The sequence below is a fragment of the Schistocerca gregaria genome, chromosome 2 (assembly GCF_023897955.1).
Source record: "Schistocerca gregaria isolate iqSchGreg1 chromosome 2, iqSchGreg1.2, whole genome shotgun sequence".
In the NCBI taxonomy this organism is placed as follows: domain Eukaryota; kingdom Metazoa; phylum Arthropoda; class Insecta; order Orthoptera; family Acrididae; genus Schistocerca; species Schistocerca gregaria.
In genome coordinates this window covers 881593985-881607032 of record NC_064921.1, presented here as the reverse complement: position 1 = coordinate 881607032, position 13048 = coordinate 881593985, and the positions used below count along the sequence as shown (strand labels likewise).

At 44.9% G+C, this 13048-nt stretch overlaps 1 protein-coding gene across 3 annotated transcripts in view; it reads right to left on the bottom strand.

The window, feature by feature from the left end:
• The window catches only part of LOC126335294 (uncharacterized), a 640152-nt gene that overhangs the window by 54785 nt on the left and 572319 nt on the right, over positions 1–13048 (bottom strand). For all 3 annotated transcript variants that reach the window (XM_049998387.1, XM_049998389.1, XM_049998388.1), the window contains exon 3: positions 8938–9043. In XM_049998387.1, coding sequence (XP_049854344.1) covers positions 8938–9043 — 106 coding nt within the window. The remainder of the gene's footprint in view (positions 1–8937; positions 9044–13048) is intronic.

Below are 13048 nucleotides of genomic sequence, written 5' to 3'. Positions count from 1 at the left end.
ACTCCTTTATTGCGTCGGCTGTCCGTTTGGCAGAATGTGGGCGAGCGTTATCTTGCTCCAGGATGACACCTCTTCACAGTTTTCCACGACGTTTGTATCTGATTGCAGGTTTCAGTTTCGTACGCAACACATCACATCCACCATACAATACAGACCTGGCTCTAAAGCCTCGTTTACGCTGGGGCGACGTCTTGCAACACCGTGGCATGCTACAGAAATGTGGCGTGCGTCGTCTTGTCATTTAGTTCTAAATGTTTTGAAATGTTTACCTACTACACAACACTTCTTCAAAATTAATAAGCAAACATACAAACATACTAATAGTATTAATAGTAAGACCGTACTAAAAACTTTCAGTCTTCGGCTCCGCAAATTGAAATTATATGTAAAGTTTTACTCCAGTGCGTGGGAAATAAACAACCCAGGTTCGGATGCATCAACCAAAACCAGAGGAGGGGATGGTCTGATGCGGGGGGGGGGGGGGGGGGAGAAATCCCCCCTATCCTCCCCCCCTCCTGCAAATCGCACACTGCTTCTGAGTGGCTACATGCGGCCCCCACTGATTCCACTCCTGCGTCGACCTTTTCATTTCGAAGTAGCACCTGCAACCTACGAGGGGCGTTTGAAAATTCCGCGCCAAGTCCGAGAGATGGCACCACCACCGCGTATCACGGTGATGTTTAGTTAGTAGCAACTTTGGAAAGAACGCACACCAAGTTTCAGATATATTGGTCTATTTCTGTGTGTTTGGCATTCGTGTGAATCAACGAAGTCGAGTGGTTATCAAAGAATGGACGAAAAAGAATTTCGTGTGGTGATTGAACATTACTTTATGAAGGGCAAAACGCCTCAGGAGACTGAAGAGAAGCTTGATAAACATTACGCTGACTCTGCACCTTCGATTAGAGCAGTTTATAAGTGGCTTCAAAATTTTCGGAGTGGCCATATGGGCACAAGTGATGCAGAACTTTCTGGACGCCCCGTGGAGGTTACGACTCCAGAAATCATTGATAAAATCCACGATATGGTGATGGATGACAGAAGGGTTAAGGTGTGTGAGATTTATAGTGCTGTGGACATCTCTAATGAACGGCTACATAACATTTTGTATAAACATTTGAACATGAGAAAGCTATCCGCAAGATGGGTTCCGCGATTGCTCAGGCTTGACCAAAAACGGAATCGTGTGAGGTGTTGCAAGGATGGTCAGTTGTTCAGGACGAATCTGCAGGACTTTCAGCGTCGTTTCGTCACTGTGGATTAGACGTGGATACATTACTATACTCCTGAGACCAAAGAACAATCTAAACAACGGGTTACCAAGGGAGCATCTGCACCAAAAAAGGCGAAGACCATTTCTTTGGCGGGAAAGGTTATGGCGACTGTCTTTTAGGATTCGCAAAGGATAATCCTCATCGACTAACTGGAAAAGGGAAAAACTATTACAGGTGCATATTATTCATCGTTATTGGACTGTTTGAAAACCGAGCTGCAAGAAAAACGTCGCGATTGGACCACAAAAAACTGCTTTTCCAGCACCACAATGCACCAGCACACACCTCAGAAGTTCGCAAAATTATTGGAAATAGGACTCCAACTCTTAACATCTCTCTCTCTCTCTCTCTCTCTCTCTCTCTCTCTCTCTCTCTCTCTCTCTCTCTCTGTTTTCCAGACTTGGCTCCCTCGGACTACTATTTGTTCCCCAGTTGGAAGAAATGGCTGGCGGGACAAAGATTTTATTCAAACGAGGAGGTGATTGCAGCAACTAATAGCTATTTTGCAGACTCGGACAATTCCTATTATTCGGAAGGGATCGACAAATTAGAACGGCGGTGGACGAACTGTAGAAGTCTAAAAGAGACTGTCGAAAAATAAAGGTTTACCCCAAACACATAAGTAGTTTTTATTTTTGCACGGACTTTCAAATGCCCCTCGTATGTTCTTAATTAGGTGATGGGTTGATTCCAGTGTATTTTCCTCTACAGCTTTTACCCTCTATAGCTCCCTCTGGAGCCATTCCGTGGTGTCTTAACAGATGTCTTGCCATCTTGTCAGTGTTTCCCATATATTCCTTTCCTCGCCGAATCTACAGAGAACCTCCACATTCCTTGCCTTATCAGTGCACCTAATTTTTAACGTTCTTCTGTAAAACAACATCTGAAATGCTTCTATTCTCTTCTTCTCTGGTTTTCCTACAGTGCATTATTGCGTATTTATTTCAGTTACCTTTTGTACTATATTGCAACAGTTTTTCCTATGTCTGGTACAAGCCTCATTGAGCTACACTATGTGATCAAAAGTATACGGATATCTGGGTGAAAATGACTTGCAAGTTCGTGGCGCCCTCCATCGCTAATACTGGAATTCAGTACGGTGTTGTACCACCCTTAGCCTTGATGAAAGCTTCTAAACTCGCAGGCATACTTTCAATCAGGTACTGGAAGGTTTCTTGGGTAATGGCAGCCCATTCGTCACTGAGTGCTGTACCGAGAAGAGGTATCGATGTCGGTCGGTGAGGCCTGGCACGAAGTCGGTGTTCCAAAACATTCCAGAGATGTTCTATAGGATTCAGGTAAGGACTCTGTGCAGGCCAGTCCATTACAGGGATGTTATTGTCGTGTAACCACTCCGCCACAGGCCGTGCATTATGAACAGGTGCTCGACCGTGTTGAAAGATGCAATCGCCATCCCCGAATCGCTCTTCAAAAGTGAGAAGCAAGAAGGTTATTAAAACATAAATGTAGACCTGTGCTGTGATAGTGCCACGCAAAACAACAAGTTGTGCAAGCCCCCTCCATGAAAAACGCGCCCAGACCAGAACACCATCGCCTCCGAATTTTACTGTTGGCATCGCACACGCTGGCAGATAAGGGTCACCGGGCATTCGTCATACCCACACTCTGCCATCGGATCGCCACAGTGTTTACTGTGATTCGTCACTCCACACAACGTTTTCCCACTGTTCGATCTTCCAATGTTTACGCTCCTTACACCAAGCGAGGCGTCTTTTGGCGTTTACCTGCGCTGTGTGTGGATTATGAGCAGCCGCTCGATCATGAAATCCAAGTTTTCTCACCTCCCGCCTAACTGTCTTAGTACTTGCAGTGCATCCTGATGCAGTTTGGAATTCTTGTGTGATGATCTGGATAGATGTCTGCCTATTACACATTACGACCCTCTTCAACTGTCGGCGGCCTCTGTCAGTCAACAGACGAGGTCGGCCTGTACGCTTTTGTGCTGTACGGGTCACTCCACGCTTCCACTTCACTGTCACATCGGAAACAGTGGACCTAGGGATGTTTAGGAGTGTGGAAATCTCGCGTACAGACGTATGACACAAATGACACCCAATCACCTGGGCACGTCCCAACTCCGTGAGTTCCTCAGAGATCCCCATTCTGTTCTCTCACGATATCTAATGACTACTGAGGTCGCTGATTTGAAATACCTGGCAGTAGATGGCAGCACAATGCAATTAATATGAAAAACCTATGTTTTAGGGGGTATCCGGATACTTTTGATCACACAGTGTGTTATTTGGTAGACATACATCATGTGATAGTTATCTCAAGTTGTACGCACCAGGGTATTTACTAATCAACATAATGAAGGCAGTCCTTAGCTCTTATTAAAAGCGAAAGCAGAGCAATAATTAAGCAATAGTTTTTTAGGATTAAGATAAAAATATATATGGACTGTTTCTTCGAAAGGCTTTGAGAATCTTCTTTAGAGGTGAAAAGCTCAAATCTTTTTTAACACTAGATTTTTCTTAATAACTAAAAATTCTTGTTAGGTTCTAAGTCTCACTGGAACACAAAAGTTTATCTTTGAGGTGCAAATCATCTTTAAAGCAGTACACACGGCTATTTCACCACTACAGCTGACGCCTTTCTAATGATCTTGCGCACTTCCTGAGGACGGAACCTTCTTAACGAAAGCCCAACAGGATGAACGGCTGTATGGTGAGGTGCCTGGGGTTTTAAACTGCATCACAATTCAATCCGTTCCCGAGCCCATAAAAGACCCCGCAACCACCCCTTGTTAGGAGTAAGGTATGTGATACTTCTGAGAGAAGTAAAAACGTTTGCCTTGTACTGTGCAGACAGCGTCGTCCGCAGTAAGCGTTTAACGGAGGCGGGGTCTGAGGAGTGGCGAGTGCAGATTTGCGTTGTTAGCAGCGCCCGTCCACAGTTTTACGACTCGGCCGCAGACCGCGGGCGCGCCTTGAGCCGTTCCTTTTTGGCGCTGCTGGTCCCCTGAGCCGAATGCACAAGTGTGCAGGGGCACGCAGGCAACCGGCAGAGCAGCTATGACGTGCGGGCAACGTCTGACAGGCGCTGCCGTCGAGTCGGCTGAGACCCTCTGTCACTAGCGCCAACCCCTCTAATATTTACTGTACACTGTTGTTACTGCCTATTGCAAACATGACCTTCAGGAAAGGGAATGGGGGCCAGCAAATTTCCGTGGACGGCGAGTTTTCACTGGAGACGGAACTCAGGTGAAGAGTGCCTCAGGGAAGTGAGACAGTAGGCAACTCTCCTCAAAAAATGTTCAAATGTGTGTGAAATCTTATGGGACTTGACTGCTAAGGTCATCAGTCCCTAAGCGTACACACTACTTATCCTAAATTATCCTAAGAACAAACAAACAAACAAACACACACACACACACACACACACACACACACACACACACACACACCCATGCCCGAGCGAGGACTCGAACCTCCGCCGTGATCAACTCCTCTCCTTGAACATAAACAGTCTGTAGGATATGGCGGACAGATATCTGAGACTGTGTGTCCTGTCCACAACACGTTCCATTTTGTGACTGAACACTTGATAATGGCCAAAGAGCAGAAACCTATCGAGTAAATACGCAAAGTGGAGAAGAACAAGTTGACAACGCCATAGGGGACAACGAAGCAAGCAACATTTTCTAAATAATTGTTGATCGGAAATGCGATGTGCAGCTACAATCATAAAACTACAGCCAATCAGCGACGAGCACATACAGGTGAGTGCCTTTAAGGCAGTAGATACAGTTACCTGCGCTCAAAAAACGCAATTTTCAATATTTGTTCAAAAAAATTTCATCGTTCCTTCAGCTTTAGTTACGTCAACAAGTCAAAATCTTAATTAGTTGCCGAGTTATGGGGGAATATATATGTTGGTGCGCGTGTAACATTTGAACATTCCACGCCCACTTCATCCATTAGCTCCTAACTTACTTTTATGTCAGTTTTACTTCGACATGTATCTCTCATATTTGTGTGTCGCAGGACGGTACTGTAAATTTTTCATACTTGTTAGGCATAGCTCAGTGCTTCAATTATTCTTAGGAGAACTGTTTGATGCCTGAATTATTGTGTGTTACTAAATTTGGTGACTGCTTTCTATAGCTGTTTTAGCATTATATCAGAGGCGATTCTTTTGTATTTGGTAATAAGATAGCTCGAACATCGTACAGAACGGAGAAGGTATGCTTTCATGGATACAGACATAGTAATTTTCTGGGAATGCTGACATTCAAAACCACACACTAAAGTTTTCAATGAAGAACCTACAGCAAATACTGTTGTGTGATTTGTAATTTAAATTTAATTTTTAAAGAAATAAAGAAGTGGGTAGGTAGATTCAATCGAAATATTAACTAGTCTTTCTGTTCCAAAATATGGAACGGTAAGTACAAATTCAGCTTTTGTGGAAGAATAATTGTGCAAATAAAGATTCGCGATGCAGCGATTACTTATAATGATGGAAAGGATGTCAGATTAAAAATTATTGAGACACTTAAAATGCTCGAGGAGGAAAATGTTGATGAAAAGATTAAATACAGTGTACATGGTGAAATTGAACAGTTCCAAAACAGTGAGGGATGATCCACCCAAGAGACAAAGAAAACAGAAAGTAAGATGAAATTACAAAATGAAGCAAGGAAAGAAGAAGAGCAAAGAGTATACTACTTCCCTGGACAGAAGTCGTCCTGAAGTTCTTTAAACATCAAACCTGCTCATCTCAGAGCAGAGACAACAAGTTGATGTATATGCAATAATTAGATAATAAAGAAACAACAAACAAGCTAACACAAGTGTGTGTATTTCCTGAATTCGTCTTACCGTTTACATTACATTACGAGTTGAAAATGATGACCTTGTGCGTCAATGCACTTTTGCGCGAGCCCCAACATGTTAATATACACTTTGCGCAACTCCGCTGAATCAGTTCTCAAAATTTCCATTACGAATTAGGTTATTTGCATAAATTCTCCCTTTACACTGACCCCCCTCCCCTCCCCCAGATCAAGTCACGACTGGTTAGCTCCGCCGAACGCGGCAGCCAGTTCTTTGCTTACACTCCTTTCTTCTGTTGATCTTTCATGAATTCCTAAGACTGACTCGCATGAGGCGTGAAAGGTCGCCCCCATTGTGTTGAAAGACAGCGTACGTACGTTCATCCGGGTCAACTGCGCCCAATATTCCCCAGATTCCCAAATGCACGGCAGTTTTTACTAAAACAAGAAACTGGCCCACAATCCGACCCGCTGACGCGGCACACGACGCTCCAAATTTTCACCTTGAATAGGTTCCTTATTTATCGTATAGGGATTGTTTGTTGACCAGTATCTGCTGGTGTTGGAGTTCACGTGTCCTGTCAGATGGAACCAGCAGCGGATCCAACATTACACTTTCAATTGTTCGACATAGTCACGTAGAGTAATTCACACGTTTTGCCTATTTTCCTCCACCAGTTCTTGGACACACCATTTTGTGGGGGTTCATCCCTAACGTGTTGCGTTAATTTACGTGCCAACTTCTTTGGACTCTGGGTCACTCGTGTTTTAATATCTAAGATCCCAGCAGATGCAAGAACGTACGGGGCCATTTTTTTTGTTTTTTTACGTTTGCAACTAATCCTGTAGTACGCCACTTTGTCAACAGATCCTGTATACTGTACTTTGCTGGTGTTGAAACGACAGGAAATATCATTGCAAAAAATTTCCCCCGTTTCCTTGAATGAACCGGTAGACACATACGCCTCCACTATTGCGATCCTTTCTTGAAGAGGATACACCTCGCACGTCTTAACCAAGCCGCTGCGGCTTTCATATTGACAATACAAGCAACAGCTTCGAAACAATAGTTGACAACTGGAGGGCGACAATGAGCAGTGTAGTACTCGGGGCCGGGTTTTCTTGCACAACCGTGTATAATTATATATGTACATGTCATGTACCATATTAAATTTTCTTCGGCTATATTACAGTTGTAGGTACCTGAATGAATTCCCCCGAAAGCCGGTAAAGCTTTAAAAAATCTAAGAAAGGGATAGGTAAGGTGGCAGGTCTAATCTTATGTTAGGTTCATATGCTCGGTCAGAATGGAATGGGCGGAATGTAGCGTGACACAGTTTAAGCGCGAGCTCCTGCAGAGAGCAGCGGTCACGCCCGGTCTGGCTTGTATTACCCTGGCAGCCGTCTGAGACCGCGGCGTGTCCTGTTGCTGTCTGCCAGCCGTTACGGCGTGTCTTTTACGACCGCCTCGCAACCGTCACACCCTCCCCTCCTACACGGCAGCCCCGCCACAAACACGGGCCACACCCTTAGCTGCTCCAGGGACGTCACCTATTCCCGACCAGGCCTTTGTTTCTATTTTCTCCCCAAAACACAGTCGTTTTGTGTCGTTACTGCTCGCTCGATGTTGTAATATCCGCACTTCGTGTCTTTTGCAATTTTCGCTTGTTCAAAAATTATGTATAATCCTTCGTACTTTGTTAATACACTGCCGGAAAAAAATGTAACACTCTCAACGAGAGGCTCATTTTACTGATAAGTGAGGTGACAGGTAGTTCGCCATTCTAGAATATGACAATTCAGACCAACTCAAACAGAAATCACAGCACACTGTGCCCAAAAGGGCGCACCGATACAGAGTAGCCCCGCTCTGGTGGCAATGCAGACAGAATGTACTCTCATCACGGAAGATAACAGAGCGCCATTCCAATCTCCAGTCACCTCTAACGACATCAGAACAGTCCTGCTCGGTGGTGTTGCAGTAGCCTGGCCAGAGTCATACGTAATCTTTAATCACGCCGCAAGCAGACAGTTCCCAATGGGTCCTGATGATACAGCAAGTGCAACATACACTCATGCTCATAAATTAAGGATAATGCTGAGTGTTGAAAAATGGCTCAAAGAACACATAATGACGTTATGAGGGATAGAATACTAGGGCGACTGGAGGCTGGTCAATCACAGCAGGTCGTAGCATGGGCCCTCCGTGTGCCATAAAGTGTGATCTCAAGATTATGGCAACGATTCAAATAGACAGGAAACGCTCTAGTCAAACTTGATTCGAGTGCGATTACGAACCAATACAAACACTCAATAGACTGTGAGATTTAAGGGCATATGTGCGCGAAGCAACTGGCCTAGATTATGTCCCCTGCAACCGCCGTCGTACACAACTTTGCCTGATGAAGTGTGTAGAATTATAGTAAACAGCACAGTGAAAAAATACCGTATATCCTTATCAATTTAGTGTCTTGTTTCATTTTATGGTGGGATTGTCTAGGTTAAGAATAATGATGATGAATTTGTAGGGTGCTGAACTGCGCGGTCATCAGTACCCGTATAAAGTCCCAATTTTTTTTACACAGTCCAATTTTTTCTCAGTCCACTCTAGCCACTGCCACGAATGATGAAGAAGACAACACAAACACCAAGTCCCCGAGCAGAGAAAATCCCCAACCCAGCCGGGAATCGAACCCGGAACCCCGTGGCCTAGAGACAGCAACGCTGACCACTAGGCCACAAGCTGCGGCAGAAAGACTACTCAATTTCACCATGTAGTATTGAATGTTGGAGGACGCCCTGAACGTTGGACTGACTTTGTTGGCAGTACACCAGATGCCTCGCCCACATCAGAGAGATACTCACTGGTGTCCTGGCAGCTGGTGAGGTCTAGCACCTCGAGGATGTGGTCCACGTACAGCATCTTCTGCGCGTCCGTCAGGCTGTCCGGCAGTCGCAGCCGCGCCGTGAACTGAAACAAACACCCGACGATGAAAACCTGCTGCAGAAACCACTTGCACCGATCCCGATGGCATTAGGGACTGCACATCGCTTTAGTATAAGTGGTTTACTGAAATTCTTCGAATTCTGCGAGTCGTGCAGTCGATTGCGAAAGTGTAAACGCTACTTACGTGCTGTCCCCTGTCCTAGGGGTTTCAGAGACAATAGCTGAAAATGTTGAAATGTGTGTCAAATCTTATGGGACTTGACTGCTAAGGTCATCAGTCCCTAAGCTTACACACTACTTAACCTAAATTATCCTAAGGACACAAACACACACACACACACACACACACACACACACACACACACACACACACACACACACACACGCACACGCGCCCGAGGGAGGACTCAGTCCATGACCGCAGCGTCTTAGCCCGCTGTTGGCCGGGGTAGTTTGAGGACGGATCCAGCCCTTATGACTTTCAATGTGTCAGTTCTGCAAGGAAACTGATAGCACTAATTCGTAGAGAGGGCAAACCAGTCCAACTTGTACGACGAAATTTTTCAAGATAAAGAAGATTGCCGTACTGAAGTATTAGAGTAGCCGCTAGTACAAACCTGCGACGTCTACTTTTATGGTCAGCAAAGAATTTAATGTGAAAGCTTCAAAACTAGTGTTATTTCGTCGAGAAAGGAAAAATAAATCTCATCCCCAGAAGGCCGCATGTAAATAGATTTCATCGTACATCCAACAATTCTCACCAATATTTGGCGAAATGACCGTTACGCGTGGTTTACTGCCAAGCTGGGTAACGAGAGGGAACCTTTTATGAATGTAAACCATGTTTGTTTCCAGAATGAGATTTTCACCCCGCAGCGGAGTGTGCGCTGATATGAAACTTCCCGGCAGATTAAAACTGTGTGCCGGACTCTAGCTCGGGACCCTTTGCCTTTCGCTGGCAGGTGCTCTACCATCTGAGCAACCCAAGCACGACTCACGACCCGTCCTCACAGCTTTACTTCTGCCAGTATCTTGTCTCCTACCTTCCAAACTTTACAGAAGCTCTCCTGCCAACCTCACAGGACTAGCACTCCTGAAAGAAAGGAGGCAAAGGCCCAGAGTTCGAGTCTCGGTCCGGCACACAGTTTTAATCTGCCAGGAAGTTTCATGTTTGTTTTCGATTAGAAACTTTGAAAAAGCCATGTAATTGTACAAATGCGGCACCTGCAACGATGAATATCACCCCATAACGTGTATATTGTCAACTGTAAAATGATAATAGAAACTAATTTTATAAACGAAGTTCTAATGTTCATTCTACAAACCCTTCCTGGAAGTTCATTTACAATGCTAAATTTTCCTTCGCCTTTCCTTTTTAATCATGTTATGAAAATATTAATAAACACAAAATATTGAACATAATCTCTGTTTATCTGCATTAAGTAGCTTAAAAACTGAAAATAAAGACAGTTTCCACTCAGGGACTAAAACCAACGACTCCCGGGTTATCGTTCTGTATCCCTTCTATTGTGGCCAACGGCCTTGCTGCAGTGGTAACAGCTGTTCCTATCATATCACCGAAGTTAAACGCTGTCCGACTGGGTGACTTGGATGGGTGACTATCCGGTCTGCCGAGCGCTGTTGGCAAACGGGATGCATTCAGCCCTTGTGAGGCAAACTGAGGAGCTACTTGATTCAGAAGTAGCGGCTCCGGTCTCGGAAAGTGACGTAGGGCCGGGAGAGCGGTGTGCTGACCACGTGCCCCTCCACATCCGCATCCAGTGACGCCTATGGGCTGAGGATGACACGGTCGTTACCGTTGGGCCCGCCAGGGCCTGTGGACGGAGTTTACCCCTTCCATTTCGCCAATCAACGCCTAGAAAGTGAGCGAACATAAATGGCTAATGGATCGTACAACCTGCGCCAAAAATGGTAATTTTTTTTTTTTTTTTTTTTTTTTTTTTTTTTTTTCAAGTCTTGGCCATCTAGAGCTCCCACTACTCTCATCTTCACTTCTGGCCAAGAACAGCATATAACAAAGTTGGATGAAACGCGGATGACAAAGGCGGCGACCCTTTGTGAGTCCTGGGGAGAGAGGGGGTCTTTGCCCTTTCTGGCGGAAAAGGTGATGTTTCGCCGCTCCCGGCGGTACTGGGCGGGACGACTTGGCTGCGAGCCGAGCACAGTGTTGTTGACAAGGGACGTGTGCAAGCGTCCACCGCCGTCAACAGTGAGACAGGTCCGTGTCGTGTCGGCCGGAGGACAGTCTTTCCATGTCGGAAAGTGTGGCTCGTCGGCGTTGTGTGGGCAGTTCCGGCTTGTTGGACAAGGAGCTTGACTGCGAGACTCTCAAGTAAATGTGTTTAGCGTACGCCTACGGGGGACTGCTTCGATCAGGTACTATCAGCCGGTATCTGCTAATTCTGCCCTCGCCTACCTAGAGTGACGTAACTGTTGTTAGATGAAATGCCCTTATTTATCACGTCACATGCCTTTGAGAACGTAAATTTGGGCCTGCCGCTGTGGCCGAGCTGTTCTAGGCGCGGTCGCAGGTTCGAATCCTGCCTCGGGCATGGATGTGTGTGATGTCCTTAGGTTAGTTAGGTTTAATTAGTTCTACGTTCTAGGAGACTGATGGCCTCAGATGTTAAGTCCCATAGTACTCAGAGCCATTCGAACGATTTGTAAATTTGGTTGCGTGTTAAGAGGTGCTAAAATTTTAAATTAGTTTCCAGTGACCAGTGCAGACTCATCGATTTATTACATGTTGTTATTAACCGCAAAACGTTGAAGTAAAGACAATTATATTTTATGGTTTATCCACTATCTAATTACAATGTCTCCCGTGGTATATATCACATACAAAGTAAGTACTAAATGTCCTGTTTTACATACTGCATCTACATGTAAACTCTTTTAGATTAAGGGCCTGGCAGAGGGTTAATCGAACCACCTTCACAACTCTCTATTATTCCAATTTTGTATAGCGCGCGGAAAGAACGAAGACCTATATCTTTCCGTACGAACTCCGATTTCCCTTATTTTATCGTGGGGATCGTTTCTCCCGATGTAGGTCGGTGTCGACAAAATATTTTCGCATTCTGAGGAGAAAGTTGGTGATTGGAATGTCGTGAGAAGATTCCGCCGCAACGAAAAACACACTTGATGATGCCCAGCCCAAATCCTGTATCATTTCAGTGACACAATCTCCCATATTTCGCGATAATACAAAACGGGCTGCCTTTCTTTGATCTTTTTCGATGTACTCTGTCAATCCTATTTCCCAAGGATACCACACCGCGCAGCAGTATTCTAAAAGAGGACGGACAAGCGTAGTGTAGGCAGTCTCCTTAGTAGGTCTGTTACACTTTGTTAGTCTCCTGCCACTAAAACACAGTCTTTGCTTAGCCTTCCCCCCCCCCCCCCCCCCCACAACATTTTCTGTGTGTTCCTTCCACTTTAAACTGTTCGTAATTGTAATTTTCCTAGGTATTGAATTTACGGCTTTTAGATTAGACTGATTTATCGTGTAACACAAGTTTAGCGAATTCCTTTTAGCACTCATGTGGATGACCTCACACTTTTCGTTATTTAGGGTCAATTGCCAATTGCCAATTTTCGCACCATTAAGGTATCTCTCTTCTAAATCGTTTTGCAATTTGTTTTGATCTCATCACTTTATTAGTCGATAAACGACAGCGCCATCTGCAAACAACCGAAGGCGGCTGCTCAGATTGTCTCCCAAATCGTTTATATAGATAAGGAATGGGCCTATAATACTACTTTGGGAAAGCCAGAAATCACTTCTGTTTTACTCGTTGACTTTCCGTCAATTACCACGAACTATGACCTCTCCGACAGGAAATCACAAGGCCAGTCACGTAAGAGACGGTATTCTTCAAGCACCGGATTTTACTACAAGCCGCTTGTATGGTACAGTGTCAAAAGACTGCCGCAAATCCTGAATCAATCTGAAATCCCTTGTCAATAGCACTCAACACTTCATGTGAATAAAGAGCTAGTTGTGAT